An 18,760-nucleotide genomic window follows, 5' to 3' on the forward strand; every position below is an offset into this window, starting at 1 on the left:
AGAGAGAGAGAGAGAGAGAGAATGAGTGGGGGAGGGGCAGAGAGAGAGGGAGGCACAGAATTCAAAACAGGCTCCAGGCTCTGAGCTGTCAGCACAGAGCCTGACGTGGGCCTCGAACTCGCGGACTGCGAGATTGTGACCTGAGCCAAAGTCGGACACTCAACCGACTGAGCCCCCCAGGTGCCCCTATAATCAATGAACTTATATTCACAAATCATTATCACCCAAAATCTATGGTTTACATTGGTGTTTACCCTCAGTGGTATATATTCTATGGGTTTTGACAACTGTAGAGTGATATGTTTTCAACATTATGAGATCATACAGAATAGTTTCATTGCCCTAAAAGTCCTCTGTGATCTATTTATCCCTGCCCTGGCAATCACTGAGTTTTTTCACCATGTCCATTGTTTTATCTTTTCCAAAATGACATCCAGTTGGAATCATATATGGTGTAGCCTTTTCTGATATCCTCTTTCCATTTGGTAATAAGCACCTAGCTTTCCTTCATGTCTTCTCATGGTTTCATAGCTCATTTCTTTTTAGAATTGACTAATATTCCATTTTCTGGATGTGCTACAGTTTACTTATACATTCACCTAGTGAAGGCCATTTTGGTTATTTTCAAGTTTCGGCAATTACGGGTAAAACTTCCATAAACATTCATGTGAAGTTCTTGAGGGACATACATTTTTAATTCCTTTGTGTAAGTACCAAAGTTGATTGTTGTATCACATAGTAAGAGAATATTTAGTTTTGTAAGAAATCATCAAACTGTCTTCCAAAGTGGCTGTATCATTTTTCATTCTCGCCAACAGTGAATGAGAGTTCATGTTACTCCATATCCTTGTGATATGGTGTTTGAACTGGCAAGTTCTTTACATGCTGGACCAAGAAATCAGAATGGTTGTTTTACACAGTGGTTTGGTTTAATTCTAAAACTACTATATGTGTAGTCATGGCTTGAGCAAATAAATAAACATTCTGTGGAAAATGGGTCCCAGGTTGCTAACTTTTAGAGGCTTAAATTAAGGAAAGAGAAAAGTTATAATAAATTCTGTGGTATTGGATTAGAATCATGGATTTCAGTGTGAACTCAGTCTGTGTGCGTATGCACTAGTCACATATCTCTGGCTCCCGACGTAGATGTGACAGTAGCAGTAGGTGTGGTGGTGTCTACAGTTCTTAGCTGTGTCCGTGGAAGGGGACCACTACCCATTATGTCCCCAAATTAGACGGCCCATCCAGCATTTACATACTGGTTTCTAAATACCAATTTCTAATAAAAGGAGTCCGAACTCCTTGGAGAAATGGCTGGTTCAAGTGTTGAGACAGTGCTGTTGGTTGAATTGTGTCCCCTCAAATTTCGTATGTTGAAGTCCCAACCCTATTTGGAAATGAGGCCATTTCAGCGCAACTAGTTAAGATGAGGTCATTAGGGTGGGCTGTAATTCAATATGACTGGTGTCATTATAAAAAGGAAGAATAGTATGTAAAGATATAGGGATGTATGTAGAGGGAAGATGAAGTGAAGGGGCATGGGGGGAAGATGGCCATCCACCAGCCAAGGAGACCTGGAACAGATTCTCCCTCACAGTCCCAGAACAACCTGACCTACCGACACCTTGATTTTGGAGTTCTACCTTCTAGAACTATGAGATGATACGTTTCTCTCATTTAAGCGACTCAATCTGTGGTACTTTGTTACAGCAGCTCTAAGATATTAATTTATTAATATATTTAGGAAAAGTATAAGATGAACCTGGGATAGCTTTGATGACAAAAAAATAAGGTAATCTCAAAAAATGAGGATATGTCAAAAGACACAGGGGCCATCTTGAATACAGGACAATTGGAACTTCAACAAAAGATTAGTGATAATAGAAAAGTACAACCAGTGAATATGAAGAAAATTAAGTATATACGGACACGAACAAATAGATGACTGAATAACTTAAAGGGAATGTTCTTCTCTACCAAAGGATTCTAACTAGAACTGAAGAAGATGGTATTAGGAGATCACCATTTGGCAGGAATTGCAGTGATATTTTTTTTAAGGGAAGAATAATAAATATATATAAAAATGAGAAGGCAATGATATCATGGAAAATACCATATTGGCACAGTCTCAAAGTGTGTTCTCACAAGAAACATTAATTACGATAGAAAAATAGTGGCATTACAATGGAGAAATCTGAGAGACACCATTGTGACCAAGTGATCGAAGTTAATGTTAACAATAATAGGACAAATTGGTATAATGTGTCTCCTGATGCGCGGCACTGAGAAGGGTGAATACCATCACTTCTGTGGTATTCCTGTCAAAAATGCATATTATAAATCTAAACATGAGGAAACATCAGAAATATCCATATTAAGGGAGGTTCAGGAAAATAACTAGCCTGTATGTAAAAAAAATTTTTCGGGGCAGAAAAGACAAAGAGGGACTGAGAATTGTTCCAGCTTAATGATGAGTAAAGAGATATCATAACTTAATGCAATAAAGAGAACATTAGTAGAACAATTAGAAAAATTTGAATATGATTAATGGATTAGGGAATGGTATTGTATCAACATTCCCTTTCTGATTTTAATTTTTTTTCAATGTTTTTTTATTTATTTTTGGGACAGAGAGAGACAGAGCATGAACGGGGGAGGGGCAGAGAGAGAGAAGGAGACACAGAACCGGAAACAGGCTCCAGGCTCTGAGCCATCAGCCCAGAGCCCGACGCAGGGCTCGAACTCACGGACCGCGAGATCGTGACCTGGCTGAAGTCGGACGCTTAACCGACTGCGCCACCCAGGCGCCCCCCTTTCTGATTTTAACAAGTACATTCAGTCATATAAAAATATCCTTGTTTCTAGGAAACATACACAGAAATATTTAGAGATAAAGGCAACATTATCTTTGCAACTTACAAAAATTTCAGGAAAAATTATAGCAACATCTCTAGCTGTCTATTTAATCAGTCAATCGGTTAACCAAGGTGTGATCAAATGTTAACATTTGAGGGGTCGCCTGGGTGGCTCAGTCAGTTGAACCTCCAACTCTTGATTTTTGCTCAGGTCATGATCCCAGGGTGGTGGAGTTGAGCCCCCCTCTGGAGCTTTGCACTGAACATGGAGCCTGGTAAAGATTATCTCTCTCTCCTTCTTCCTTTCCCCCTCTCATGCTCACGTGTTCTCTCTCTCTCTCTCTCTCTCTCTCTCTCTCTCTCTCCAATAATAGCAATAAAAAAAGTTAACATTTGAAGAATTTAGCTGAAGTGTATAAGGGAATTATTCATACTACACTTGCAACCTTTAGGTAAGTCTGATTTTTTTTTTTTTCAAAATGAAAACTGCTATACCTGGTAAGAAATAGGTAAAAAGGATGGAAAAAGGATCTGTGGTGTATTTTGCTTGAGTCACAGGATAGGTGGTGAATTATTGAATTCCTGGCAAATAGAAATTATTGAGTAGATATTATGAATTTGGAAGGAAGAGTGGTTTTAAGCAGCAAGATAATAAGTTATTTGTCATTAAGTGTGAGATTTGTTCTGTGTGGTAATAATTCCTTCTGGTCAAAGGAACAAAAAATAAATGGAATGTCTCAAATACTCAAGTAGCAGGTTTTCAATATTATCTTAGAATTTTAATTAAAATCATTTTAATGTTTATTTTTGAGAGAGAGAGAGAGAGCACAAGCAGGGGAGGGACAGAGAGAGAGAGGGAGACACAGAATCTGAAGCAGGCTCCAGGCTCTGAGCTGTCAGCACAGAGCCTGATGTGGGGCTGGAACTTGTAACCGTGAGATTATGACCTCAGCTGAAGTCAGACGCTTAACTGACTGAGCCACCCAGGTACCCCTAATTAAAATCATTTTAGAATTTGCTCTTTCACGAGAATTAACTGAAACTTCCCTCACCTAGATTAAGAAAAAATTATCACAGTGACACAATTCTCAAGGGGAACAAAAATAGGTAGCATTATATAGTGGGAAAGGATCTGCTAATGTGGCTATTTAGTATGAAATTAGAGATCCAACTTCTGACTCCTACTATAGGTTGGAACAGCAGAGGTCTTGAAAGTAAATGGTGACCATGTCATTAAAGGTATTTTACCGGAAGGTCCCTCTCAGTTCATTGATATAACCTTAGACTAAACAAATCATATCTGAGTGGCAGTTAACCATGATTCAGTGTTTAAGTGTCTTATTTTTAAAAAACACTTCAATTAGACTTTTCAGTCAGCATTTGCCAGATACAACTCCAGATCCTGAAAACCAGTCATCGGCAGGTTTTTACCCAGTGGTGGCAGGTTGAGGGAATTTTGATTTTGCACAAGAATCACCTGAGTCTGCACCCTAGCACTCCTCTGATGCTACCAAAATCAGTGGATCTTTAAATTTTACTACTTTGTAAACAATTGCCTAGATATCTACTATTTGCAAATTGTTTTTTTTCTTTTATTCCTATTACCCACCATCCATGTGCCCTTAGAACGTATTTTCTTTTCTCATGGAAGGCTATGTTATGAAGTTCTTTAAATATAGCTTCCCTCCTCCCGTTCCCACCTCACCCCCAAACGCTTTTTGTAACAAGTCTTAATATAGTTACTTAATATTCTTCCTTTGATTGTGTTTATAAAATATCCTATGAGTTAGATTATTATTTTTATGACTGTATCACACTGTTGCTTATAGACAACCTTGTACCAAATACATTATAAAGCTCCTGACAATCACCTCTTCATGTCTCACATTAGTCCGCACACTAATTCCCCAGGGGACAAGAGCTAGCCTGTGAATCTGAGATGGTGCTAGGGAAAAAGAGCCTTCCTTCGCTTCTGCAGGTTCTTAGGGAAATACACCAGATGGCTTGTCAAATTGTCTTCCCTGCTGTGTCATTTTGTGCCATAAAACATGTTGTGAGATTAGTGAGCAGAACCTTAAGAAAAGAAAAAAAAAATGGAGAGAAGGGGTATATTGGATTCTCTCCTCTCTCGGTGTCTTATTTGTAGAGCCAGCCTGAACAAAAAGCTGAAGTAGATTTTCCTCTTCCCTTCTTTTTCTGACCCCGAAGGAAAGCATTTTGCTATTGATTTGCCGCTTGCACCTGCTGAAGCAACAGTTTTGATCTATAATTCCTTTGAAACAGTTGTCGGCAACCCAACTTTATGCCCCTTTTCTTTACTTGCCCCTCTCATATGTGAATTTATCCAAGGAGTGTCTTTTTTTTTTAATTTTTTTAATGTTTTTATTTATTTTTGAGACAGAGAGAGACAGAGCATGAACGGGGGAGGGGCAGAGAGAGAGGGAGACACAGAATCGGAAGCAGGCTCCAGGCTCTGAGCCATCAGCCCAGAGCCTGACGCGGGGCTCGAACTCCCGGACCGCGAGATCGTGACCTGGCTGAAGTCGGACGCTTAACCGACTGAGCCACCCAGGCGCCCCCCAAGGAGTGTCTTTTAATGGTCTCATGGTTTATTTTTAAAATGAAAAACGAAACCAAACCAAAACAGGACCGATGAGTCCACAGAGACTCCACTGCTTCCTGTAACAAGTAACCTTGCTGCTGACTTCAATCCCTTCTTTACATGCCTGTTTCCAAGGTCATTTAGGGTTATTTGTTGCGGTGTGTTTGGCACAGGTTACTCAGGATGTGGCAACAAAGTAATTCTTCAGCCACAGCCGCGTGTGCACTACGCTCTACTCTTTTGAAAGCCTGGGCTCATATTGTTTGTTCCTTCCGTTACTTCGACCTATGAGAAAGATGAAGCTCGGAAAATTGTGAGCTTCTTGGTGGTCCAGAACCCTCTAAGAGGGTGCTGTGGACTTAGAGATGAGACATTGTCTCCCTGGGTCTCCGCCATCCCGCTGTATAGGGGGCTACCTACTGCTCCCTAGGACTCACCTCTTTCGTGGTTCAGGGGAGAGTCTGTTCTGGGTCTGCTTGGAATTATTAGCTCTGTGAATCAGGAGACACGGCTTTCTCTTCCTGACATTGTAGAGCCAGGGTTGTGATGTTAGATTTTAGTTGCCTCGCTTTTCCAGTGGGAAAAGTATTTCTGGTTTTTGAGCACATGCTCAGAAATCTTACTGGGAGATGAGTATTAGATTCCACGTGCTTATTCTCAAGGAGTTTGTAATCTCCCGGGGAAAACGAGGCCTGTGGAGTAAGAGTGAGCGACAGGAGACCCGCAGCCGCCCTCCGGGTTGTTACCAGAAACAGGACCTTCTCAGTTTTCTCTTTGACTTCTTGTGTTATATGGAGAAGACAAAGGATAGTTTAAGTCACAGGATTGTTATCTACATTGGTTTTTTTTAATTTTTTTAAAAGTTCATTTATTTATTTTGAGAGAGAGAGAGAGAGAGAGAGAGGGAGGGAGAAAGATAGGGAGAGAGAGAGAATCCTAAGCAGGCTCCGCACTGTCAGTGCACAGCCCAGATGTGGGGTCAAACTCACAAGCTGTGAGATCATGACCTGAGCCAAAGTTGGATGCCCAGCCAACTGAGCCACCCAGGCTCCCAGTGAGGCCCTTCTTATATCTTCTGCTTCCAATCACCATAACCAGCCTCTTTCTAAATAAAAAATGTATTGACAAGAGAGTTTGATTTTTTCAGGAATTCTTCCTTTCCTCCCATTTTCTTATATCAGACATTGAGCTTTTCAAATATCTGACCTCCTAGCCATCCTGCGCCATTTGGTGTATATTCTATTTTAATTCTTTTTTTTTTTTAAGTTTATTTGTTTTGAGAGAGAGAGTGAGAGTGAGAGTAAGCAGGGGAGGGGAAGAGAGAGAGGGAGAGAGAGAGAGAATCCCAAGCAGGCTCTGCACTGTCCATGCAGAACCAGATGTGGGGCTCCATCTCATGAAGTGTGAAATCACGACCTGAGCCAAAATTGAGAGCCAGACCTTTAACCGACTGAGCCACCCAGGTGCCCCACATGCTCTATTTTAATTCTATGCACCTTTCCCTTAAGATCTAAAGTTGTATCATCTTCAGACATAAAAATACAAGAAATGAGGTCTTTATCAAAAGAAAAAAAATTAAGAGTATGTAGTGGTCTGAACTGTGGCCCCCAGAAGATAGTGGTCCCCACATGTTAGTGCCCAGAACCTGTAAAACTGCCCTTATTTGGAAAAGAGTCTTTGCAGATGGAATTAAATTAGAGATCTTGGGATGAGAGTATTTTGGAAAATAGTGGTCCGATTACAAGTGGAAGACACAGGCAGAAGAGGAAAGACAGGGGAGAAGCCCACGTGAAACAGACGCAGCTGTGTGGGCCCACAGGTCAAGGAACACCCGGCTCCCCAGGGGGATGGAAGAGGCAAGGAAGGGCAGTCACTTAGAGCCCTAGAAGACAGTGTGACTCTACTGACACCTCGGTTCCTGACTTCTGGCCTCTAGAACTAGAATAAATTTCTGTTGTAAACCACTCAGTTTGTGGTGATGAATTTGTGACAGCGGCAGCCTTAGGAAAGCAATAGAGAGGGTATTCCAAGATTTTAGCAGAAGATACAAAGGGTTTGTTAGATTGGGCAGGTGGTTAGATGGGGATTCGACATAAAAACTTGCTAAGACAAACAAGAATTGGGAGAAGAGTAGAATGAACGCCTTTGTGCCCCTTACAATGTGTTCTCCCTTCCTTTCGTTCTGTTCCGGACGTGTTCATCTTCATCCAGAACTCTAAATTTTATCACTTTACAGGGACTTCAGGTCTAGTAAAACCCCTCCCTGTGCCTTTACCTCTACCCTCTTTACAATCTTCTTCCTCTTAGCATTTAAATATATTTGGATAAATTTCATCTAAAGACACAAACAAAAAGAAAACCTTAACAAGAAGTCTTGGGGAAACCATCCATGGTTGTACTTATAGGCCTACTTCATTCTTCTTCTTTTTTTTAATTTATTTTTTACTTTACAGAGAGAGAGCACGCAAGCAGGAGAGAGAGGCAGACAGAGAGAGAGAGAGAGAGAGAGAGGGAGGGAGAGAGAATCTTAAGCAGGCTCTGGGCCCAGCCCAGAGCCAGACGTGGGGCTCACTTATGACCCTGGAATCATGACCTGAGACAAAATCAAGAGTGTGACGCTCAACCCACTTTGAGCCACCCAGGCACCCCTCTACTTCATTCTTTTTTTTTTTTTTTTTTTCATCGTTTATTTATTTTTGGGACAGAGAGAGACAGAGCATGAACGGGGGAGGGGCACAGAGAGAGGGAGACACAGAATCGGAAACAGGCTCCAGGCTCTGAGCCATCAGCCCAGAGCCCGACGCGGGGCTCGAACTCCCGGACCGCGAGATCGTGACCTGGCTGAAGTCGGACGCTTAACCGACTGCGCCACCCAGGCACCCCATCCTCTACTTCATTCTTAACTGCTGTATAGATAGTATTCCACAGTGGGTCATTCATTTTTTCCCTTTTCCCATTGAAACACTTAGCATGTCTCATTGTTGATCTGTTACAAAAAGGGCGGTGTGCCTCCTTTACATAGGTGACAGCTTTTGCACTGGAGTAGAAGTAGATAGTGGGTTTCAGATGATATGATATGCACATTTTAAATCGTAGTATGCACTTGCCAAATTGCTTTGCAGAGTATCTCAACTGAAACTCTCTCTAGCAGTATATGCTTGTACCTTTTCCCATCTCGTCAATAAAATATATCATCCTGTCAAAAAAAAGGTAACTATAGAAATACATAATGACACTAATGGGGAAAAGAAACAATAAACCAATTACATACTTTAGAATTTGCATCTGTATCTCAATGCATAGGAAATATCTAAAAGAATATATGTCAAAGGGAATATTTTGATTCCCAGCAGTAAACAAGCTAAACATTATTAGACCTGAGGCAGGGACATTATTAGACCTGGGGCAGGGGACTGAGAATGGATGTTTGTGCTCGTGTACGAATTTCAAGAAAAGCATATTCATGGATCACCTTGTCATATTAAAAAGCATTTCAAAGTTGAAATCATATTGATTATCAGATGGCCTACATTTTACATGCCATTAGGACACAAATGGTGCCAATTAAACTATGATAATAGGCTTTATTTTCATTTGGAGTTTTTTATTTTATGGTTAATAGGAGTCCTTTAAGCACTCTTGGACTTAGATCTTTACATCATGCTGGATCTTTATGTCATACTGTTGCATTTGTGTTTTTCTGTGAGCAACCTAACATTTCCTTTTAATGCATAATTATAATGTAATTGAAAGACCCCTGCTTAGCTTAATAACACACCCCCACCCTATCTTCAGTTCCGTAACGCCTCACTTGCAGGGCTTGCACTTCCACCAGTTGACAAACAGGATATCTGCAGTTAGACATCCGTACCCTGGGAGAGCTGTACCCCCCACCTTTCCCTACGCAAGACAGGAACAGGTTTTCACATAAATAACGATGACCGCTTTCATCTCGCTTCTGTAAACCTGCTTGCGCTCCCAAACCGGAGGTCCCCTGCCGCTTCGCACCCGGGCTCCAAGTTGCATCTGCCGAGAGAAACTCCATTTCCCAAGCTTTCCCAGGACGAAATTACCCCCAACCCTAACCACCACCGAGCAGAGAGCCTACCACCAGCCTGTATGCAAATGTAACTCAAAATGGTATAAAAGACCTGTAACCCCGTATATCGGGGCTCTCCCGCTTTCTAACACTGGGGAGCCCTGGTGCACCAGTAAAGACTCTCTGCCGACGTCGGAGTGCCGTGTGGTTCTTTGCGCCAACTCTCATTCCATAGGGCTTAGGAGCTTGGCTCCTAACATTTGGTGCGTTGGCCGGGAAACCGAGGGAAGGCAAGAGAACCCCGGCCCCGTCGGTGGATGACTCTCCGGCCCGGGCCACTGACGGACTGACTGAAGACAGACTTCTGTGCCTTTGTCTACACACAGGTATTGTGTTCTATGTTTTGTCTCTGAACTGTGAATTCTGAGGCCGGCCGGCCACCTCAGTAGGAGTGTTGAAGGAGGACAGACGTGTCCTGAACCTTCACACCCCAGCCCCGAGGGACGCCTCGGTGGTGTTTGTAGGGGAGAACTGACAAGTTCGTCAGACTCCCCAAATCCGTAGGCAGGCCTCCCCTGCCATCTGAATCTGAATACCTGGCCGCGGCTCCTTGGTTGTTGTCTAGTCTGTGTTGTCTGGTCTGTATCGACATTGTAGTCATATTCGTGTGTGTGTGTGTAAGTGTGCGTGTGTGGACGCGTGGACAGGACGACACAGCCATGGGACAGACACTGACTACTCCTCTATCTTTGACTCTGACTAATTTCTCGGACGTCCAGGCAAGAGCTCGCAATCTATCCGTTGAGGTTCGAAAAGGTCGATGGCGAACTTTTTGTTCATCGGAGTGGCCCACCCTATCTGTAGGGTGGCCCCGGGACGGGACTTTTGACCTCTTTGTTATATTACAGGTTAAGACAAAGGTAATGGATCCTGGACCACAAGGTCATCCAGATCAAGTGGCCTATATCCTCACCTGGGAGGATCTCATCCGGAATCCTCCGGCATGGGTGAAACCCTTCCTTCCTTCCTGCCCCACTTCTCAGTCTACCCTCCTTCCCCTGAAAACCTCCAAAAACCGAGCCTCAACCCAAACTCCAGATCCGCCCAAACCGGTTTTTCCCGATGAGTCCCAAAGGGACTCCCTCCTCCTAGACGCTTTGTCTTCGCCGCCCCACGCCCCCGAAGAGACTTCACCGCCCCACAACCCCCTCTTACTACCTCCACCCTATAATTCACCCCTGGCCCCCGTCTCCGTCCTGTCCCCGGTGCCCCCTACTTCCCCTCCTGCCTCCAGTTCCTCCTCCCCCTCCCCAACTTCTTCCCCCGCCTGTACGTCAGCCTCATCCTCTACTCCAGCCCCACCCGATCTAACTCCCCAGACCCCACCTCAGACCCCCCGCCTCCGTCTCCGGCGATCGGACGACCCGAACGGCCCTCCCACTTGGCAATCTTCCCTGTTTCCTCTCCGGACAGTCAACCGGACTATCCAGTATTGGCCATTTTCTGCATCTGATCTTTACAATTGGAAAACTCATAACCCTTCCTTTTCCCAAGAACCCCAGGCCCTAACCTCACTGATAGAATCTATCCTCCTCACACACCAGCCCACCTGGGACGACTGCCAGCAGCTCCTACAGGTCCTTTTGACTACAGAGGAAAGGCAACAAGTTCTCCTGGAGGCTTTCCAACCCAGCTCCCCAACGAAATAGATGAGGGGTTTCCCCTCACCCGCCCGGACTGGGACTATGAAACGGCTCCAGGTAGGGAGAGTCTCCGAATCTATCGCCAGGCTCTGTTGGCGGGTCTCAAGGGGGCAGGGAAACGGCCCACCAATTTGGCCAAGGTAAGGACCATAATCCAAGGAAAAGAGGAGAGCCCCGCAGCCTTTATGGAACGGCTTCTAGAGGGGTTTCGGATGTATACTCCATTTAACCCCGAGGCTCCAGAACATAAGGCTACCGTGGCCATGTCATTCATAGATCAGGCAGCGTCTGATATAAAAGGAAAGCTCCAACGGCTAGATGGGATTCAAACCTATGGGTTGCAGGAACTAGTTAGGGAGGCAGAAAAGGTATATAACAAAAGGGAGACCCCAGAAGAAAAGGAGGCTAGGCTAGCAAAAGAGCAGGAAGCACAGGAGGAACGAAGAGATCGAAAGAGAGATAAACATCTAACAAAAATCCTGGCAGCTGTAGTGACAGAAAATAGAACAGGAAAGTCAGGGGAAACGAAGAGGCGGCCCAAAATAGAAAAAGACCAATGTGCCTATTGCAAAGAGCGCGGGCACTGAATCAAAGACTGCCCTAAGCGCCTTAGAGACTCAAAGAAATCTACCCCCATACTCACCTTGGGCGAAGAGAGAGAGTAGGGGCGTCAGGGCTCTGGAGCCCCCCCCGAGCCCCGGCTAACTTTATCTGTAGGGGGGCATCCCACCACCTTCCTGGTGGACACAGGAGCTCAGCACTCGGTCCTAACCAAGGCAAACGGGCCTCTGTCCTCTCGTACCTCTTGGGTTCAAGGAGCGACAGGAAGAAAAATTCACAAATGGACTAACTACCGTACGGTTGATTTAGGGCAAGGGACAGTGACACACTCTTTTCTGGTAGTACCCGAATGCCCATACCCCCTTTTAGGACGAGACCTCCTAACCAAGCTTGGAGTTCAGATCCATTTCTCCAAAGCGGGGGCCCAAGTGCTAAACCGGGATGGCCAGCCTATCCAAGTCTTAACTGTGTCTTTACAAGACGAACACAGACTTTTTGAAACCCCGGTCACCACTAACCTCCTCGAAGCCTGGCTGCAGGACTTTCCCCAGGCCTGGGCAGAAACGGGAGGGCTTGGTCGAGCCAAATGCCAGGCCCCAATCATAATTGACCTAAAGCCCACGGCAATGCCTGTATCTATCAGGCAGTATCCCATGAGCAAGGAGGCTCATATGGGCATTCAGCCACACATTACCAGATTTCTAGAGCTTGGGGTCCTGCGACCTTGCCGCTCACCTTGGAATACCCCTCTCTTACCAGTGAAAAAACCTGGTACTCGAGACTACAGGCCTGTCCAAGACTTAAGGGAGGTCAACAAAAGGACTATGGATATCCATCCTACGGTCCCCAATCCCTATAACTTGCTCAGCACCCTGAGCCCAGACCGTACCTGGTACACAGTACTGGACCTAAAAGATGCATTCTTTTGTTTACCCTTGGCCCCCCAGAGCCAAGAACTGTTTGCTTTCGAATGGAGGGACCCTAAAAGAGGAATCTCAGGCCAATTAACCTGGACCCGCTTACCCCAAGGGTTCAAAAACTCCCCCACTCTCTTTGATGAGGCTCTTCACAGGGACCTAACTGACTTCCGGACTCAACATCCAGAAGTAACACTACTCCAATATGTGGATGACCTTCTTCTGGCCGCCCCCACAAAAGAAGCCTGCATACTAGGTACCAGACATCTGCTCCGGGAATTAGGAGAAAAAGGATACCGGGCATCCGCCAAGAAGGCCCAGATTTGCCAAACCAAGGTAACCTACCTGGGGTACATACTGAGTGAGGGGAAAAGATGGCTCACCCCTGGGCGAATAGAAACTGTGGCTCGCATTCCGCCGCCCCAGAACCCCAGAGAGGTACGTGAATTCCTGGGAACTGCTGGGTTCTGTCGCTTATGGATACCTGGGTTCGCTGAGCTAGCCGCCCCCCTCTATGCCCTCACGAAAGAGAGTGCACCCTTCACCTGGCAGGAAAAACATCAGTCAGCCTTTGAGGCCCTAAAAGAGGCCCTCCTCTCCGCCCCGGCTCTCGGGTTGCCAGACACCTCCAAGCCCTTTACCCTTTTCATAGACGAGAAACAAGGAATTGCCAAAGGAGTTCTAACCCAAAAATTAGGGCCCTGGAAGAGGCCAGTAGCATACCTGTCCAAAAAGTTGGACCCTGTGGCAGCGGGGTGGCCCCCATGTCTTCGTATCATGGCAGCCACTGCTATGCTGGTCAAGGACTCTGCCAAATTAACCCTTGGACAGCCACTAACTGTTATCACCCCGCATGCTTTAGAGGCCGTAGTGCGGCAGCCACCGGACCGATGGATAACCAACGCACGCCTAACTCACTACCAGGCCCTCCTACTGGACACAGACCGCATCCAATTTGGACCTCCGGTTACCTTGAACCCTGCCACGTTGCTACCGGCACCGGAAGACCAACAGAGCGCACACGATTGCCGGCAAGTACTGGCTGAGACCCATGGGACACGGGAAGATCTTAAAGATCAAGAGCTCCCAGATGCGGATCACTCTTGGTATACGGACGGGAGCAGTTACATCGACTCAGGTACCCGGAGGGCGGGAGCAGCGGTAGTAGATGGCCACCACATCATATGGGCACAATCACTACCTCCTGGCACGTCTGCCCAAAAGGCTGAGCTGATAGCGCTCACCAAGGCCCTAGAGCTATCCGAAGGGAAAAAGGCTAACATATACACAGATAGCCGATATGCCTTTGCAACGGCTCATACACATGGGAGTATTTATGAAAGAAGGGGCCTACTAACCTCAGAAGGAAAAGAAATTAAAAACAAAGCTGAAATCATTGCATTATTAAAGGCCCTTTTTCTTCCTCGAAGAGTAGCCATAATTCATTGCCCCGGGCATCAGAAAGGACAAGGCCCAATTGCAACAGGAAATAGACAGGCAGACCAAGTAGCCAGGCAAGTCGCTGTGGCAGAAACATTGACCTTGACCACAAAACTTGAAGAAACCGATCTTACGACCAACAAATATGCTTACACCCCAGATGACCAGGAAGAGGCAAAGGCCATAGGGGCTGTACTGAATCAGGACACTAAAGACTGGGAAAAAGAAGGAAAGATAGTCCTTCCCCGAAAGGAAGCCCTGGCAATGATCCAACAAATGCACGCCTGGACACATTTAAGTAATCAGAAGCTGAAGTCACTGATTGAAAAAAACTGACTTCTTAATCCCTAAGGCAGGCACCCTCATAGAACAGGTGACCTCCGCCTGTAAGGTCTGTCAACAGGTAAACGCTGGGGCTACCCGAGTGCCAGAAGGAAAACGGACTCGTGGTAACCGCCCAGGAGTCTACTGGGAAATAGACTTTACTGAAGTAAAGCCTCACTATGCGGGGTATAAGTACTTATTAGTGTTTGTAGACACCTTTTCAGGATGGGTAGAAGCCTACCCCACCCGACAAGAAACGGCACACGTGGTAGCCAAGAAGATTTTAGAAGAAATCTTCCCCAGATTTGGACTTCCCAAGGTAATCGGGTCAGATAACGGGCCGGCCTTCGTTTCCCAGGTAAGTCAGGGGCTCGCCAGGACACTGGGGATTAATTGGAAATTACACTGTGCATATAGGCCCCAGAGCTCAGGACAGGTAGAAAGAATGAATAGAACAATAAAAGAGACCCTTACTAAATTGACCTTAGAGACTGGCTTAAAAGATTGGAGACGCCTCCTATCTCTGGCCTTGTTAAGAGCCAGAAATACACCCAACCGTTTCGGGCTCACCCCATATGAAATCCTTTATGGGGGACCCCCCCTTTTTGTCAACCTTGCTCAATTCCTTCTCCCCCTCCGATCCTAAGACTGATTTACAAGCCCGACTAAAAGGGCTGCAAGCGGTGCAGGCCCAAATCTGGACACCCCTGGCCGAACTGTATCGGCCAGGACATCCACAAACTAGCCACCCATTTCAGGTAGGAGACTCCGTGTAAGTCCGGCGGCACCGCTCTCAAGGATTGGAGCCTCGTTGGAAGGGACCTTACATCGTCCTGCTGACCACGCCCACCGCCATAAAGGTTGACGGGATTGCCGCCTGGATTCACGCATCGCACACCAAAGCAGCCCCAAAAACCCCTGGACCAGAAACTCCCAAAACCTGGAAGCTCCACCGTTCGGAGAACCCTCTTAAGATAAGACTCTCCCGTGTCTGACTGCTAATCCACCCTGTCCCTGCACGAACCCAAAATGAAACCCCCAGCAGGAATGGTCTTTCTGTGGGTCCTCACAAGCTTGGGGGCGGGAATTGGAGCTAAAATTGTCAAAGAGGGGAACCCACATCAGGTTTACACCTTGACTTGGCAAATCTACTCCCAGAGTGGGGAAGTTGTCTGGGAGGTCCAAGGTAACCATGCGCTTAACACTTGGTGGCCCCCACTTACCCCTGATTTTTGCCAGCTGGCAGCTGGACTAGACACTTGGGATATCCCCCTGGTTTACCACTTTAGTCTCCTCCCTCATGGGCCCCTTAATACTCCTACTATTAATACTGGTGTTCGGACCCTGCATCCTTAACCGCTTGGTACAGTTCATAAGAGAAAGACTCTCTGTCATCCAGGCCTTGGTTCTAACCCAACAGTACCACCAACTAAGACAATTTGATGCAGAAAGGCCAGATACAATCGAATGAAAGGTTTCAATTCGACGCCAAAAGAAAATGGGGGAATGAAAGACCCCTGCTTAGCTTAATAACACACCCCCACCCTATCTTCAGTTCCGTAACGCCTCACTTGCAGGGCTTGCACTTCCACCAGTTGACAAACAGGATATCTGCAGTTAGACATCCGTACCCTGGGAGAGCTGTACCCCCCACCTTTCCCTACGCAAGACAGGAACAGGTTTTCACATAAATAACGATGACCGCTTTCATCTCGCTTCTGTAAACCTGCTTGCGCTCCCAAACCGGAGGTCCCCTGCCGCTTCGCACCCGGGCTCCAAGTTGCATCTGCCGAGAGAAACTCCATTTCCCAAGCTTTCCCAGGACGAAATTACCCCCAACCCTAACCACCACCGAGCAGAGAGCCTACCACCAGCCTGTATGCAAATGTAACTCAAAATGGTATAAAAGACCTGTAACCCCGTATATCGGGGCTCTCCCGCTTTCTAACACTGGGGAGCCCTGGTGCACCAGTAAAGACTCTCTGCCGACGTCGGAGTGCCGTGTGGTTCTTTGCGCCAACTCTCATTCCATAGGGCTTAGGAGCTTGGCTCCTAACATAATCCATGGTGTATCCCCTCGGGGGAGGGGCAGAGAGAGAGAGAGTGTAATAGAATTCTTGCACAGAATCATGACATCGAGGCTTTTCTTTCCAGGAAGCAACTTTATTCCTGCTAGCACCACTCAGTTTGGTTCCTACCCAAAGAACTGAGCCCCGAATGCCACGTGGCGTAGTTTTTTAAATCTATTTTCCACTTCTTTGTCTCCCATATATGGTAACATATAAACATGTTGTCTGATTAAGTGGTCTCATGTTACCAGGTCGTGAGGGATGTTGTCACCTACCTATAAACAGGTATAACCAGGTTGCCTAGAGGGTTTTTTTTTTTCTTTTCTTAAGAAGGGACCCTACCACATTCCCCCCTTTGATGCTTTGATGCTCAGACCCCTCTATTTTGGGTCAAAGAGCATCATCTTGGTTTAGAGATCTATATTTTTAAAACATCATTACATGAGTGGCTGTCCTTTTTAAATCATGGCCTCGATGAGGCATGGGCAACCAGGGGAGCTAAGCAAGGTAGGATTAAGCAACCTCCCAGAATTAGGAGGATAATTTTTTTAATGAGAGTTTTGAATCCCCTGAAAGTTGAAAACCATCCTGCAAATAAGTGCCTGTGGTTTTAACTGTGTCAGGTCTGGACGGGGACATGAGCAATCCTTTTTATTTGATTTGTGGTCTCTTTTATGACTTTTTTTTTTATTACTCATCTGTAGGCAGCTGTTGTTTAAGTTAAACTTCTTATAAACTTTTTCCTCAGAAGCAAGTTAGGTAATCTAAGGCCAGGTGATTTTGATAGATAACATTGAGCATTTTGGTTTGTTGCTTGGCTAGCAAGTTAAGAGGTGGGGCAGTTTTATTGGTTATAACTTTTATAACTGTTGGTAGTTTGATTATGCGGTTTAGCATGTAAATGGGAGTGTCCCCCATTTCCCCCAGGTCCCCCAGGACCTGTCCTCTGCTCAGGTGGCAGGGCCATGAATTTGGATTATACCCTCGAGGGGTCATTTATCATCTTTTTAAATGCTAATTTGTAAGGCTCTGTTTCCTTTGAGTCTCCCAGTTCCCATACACTTGTATTTCCAGATGTTTCCCTCTGGCAAGTGGGAACAGGAAGAAAGATGGAGGAAGAGTTTCCAGCACACAGGACCCTGACTAGACTGACAGAAGTGCTACATAGGCTGTCCTTCCACATACCTAGTACAGTAAACCTGGGACCTGCCATTTGATGGCTGCATTGACATTGTCTCAGGCCTCTCGGAGAAGAGAGACGTTAGACAAGGGGTGGGGATCTGGCTCAAGGTGATCTGGGGTCCCCCATCATTGGGTTTTCGGGCAGTTGAGTTATAGAATCTTCGGCCTAGGCACATTAAGTTTTTAAGAGAGACGGCGATGAACTTTTTTTCCCACTAAGCAAGACAGTTTTTCCCCAAAATTGAGCTTTTGAGAAGCCAAACTCCAGTAGTAGGACCGGAGTTACTAAAGGATTGTGGGATCTAATGTTTTAGTTTCTTATGACCATTGTTTCCCCATGTTGGTACCAACCAAGTAACCTCTCCACAAAAGGAAGGTGAGTGTTAACAGAAATCTCTCAGCCAGCCGGGGCAGCCTTGGCCAATCCCATGGCAAAGAGTAGAGCAAGAATCACAATAATAGTGAGAAACAAAACGTGACAGTGCATGACAGCAAGGAAACATATAGAAAATACGGACAGCCTTTTGTTTCACCAAACCATTGATTCCTGAAGCTTCTGCCATGCGTAGATCAGTCAGCTTCCGGAGTGACTAAAGCAGGGCTGCAGTCTCCTGGAGCCTCTGGAGCTGCAGATTGTTTCTTCCGTACGGTCAGCCTGCACAGCTGGCTGGATCGGGAATGCACTCCCAGCTTCGAGATTCCGGCTTCCCTCTGCTGTAGTGAACCCAGGGATCCACTTCAGCTACCTTTACTGTAGTAGGGGTGGACAAAATGGCAGTGAATGGGCCCCTCCAGGGAGATTTTAGGGGTTGGACATTTCATTCTTTTATCTATATTGCATCTTCTGGTTTTGAGAGACTAAGAGAAAAATTACCAGGTGTACTCACAACTGCAAAGAAAAGACCCCCCCCCCCCCCCCCCCCCCCCGCCGTTCCCGGAACCAGCCAGGACGTGCCCGGTTGCAGTCTGACCTAAAGGCGGGAACCAATCAAGTTCTGCTGAGTGTTCAAATTTAAATGTCAACCAATAACAGCTCTGTAACCTCGAAAAATCCCTAACTTGTTTGTG

The 18,760-nt window shown here is 45.9% G+C and overlaps 1 protein-coding gene across 3 annotated transcripts; it reads left to right on the forward strand.

Moving 5' to 3' along the window:
* The first annotated feature begins 9,888 nt into the window (after positions 1 to 9,888).
* LOC123385582 (formin-like protein 20) lies at positions 9,889 to 15,904 on the forward strand. 3 transcript variants are annotated; one of them, XM_045058249.1, is made up of 2 exons: positions 9,889 to 11,256; positions 15,200 to 15,904. In XM_045058249.1, the coding sequence occupies exon 1, from the start codon at positions 10,216 to 10,218 to the stop codon at positions 11,203 to 11,205; it is 990 nt and encodes a 329-aa protein (XP_044914184.1). In that variant the 5' UTR covers positions 9,889 to 10,215; the 3' UTR covers positions 11,206 to 11,256; positions 15,200 to 15,904. The 3 variants fall into 3 exon arrangements, with proteins under 3 accessions (XP_044914184.1, XP_044914186.1, XP_044914185.1); XM_045058251.1 differs by lacking the exon at positions 15,200 to 15,904 and adding an exon at positions 14,666 to 14,684; XM_045058250.1 differs by lacking the exon at positions 15,200 to 15,904 and adding an exon at positions 12,822 to 12,872.
* Positions 15,905 to 18,760: the final 2,856 nt, after the last annotated feature.

The sequence above is a fragment of the Felis catus genome, chromosome B2, assembly GCF_018350175.1.
Source record: "Felis catus isolate Fca126 chromosome B2, F.catus_Fca126_mat1.0, whole genome shotgun sequence".
NCBI lineage: Eukaryota > Metazoa > Chordata > Mammalia > Carnivora > Felidae > Felis > Felis catus.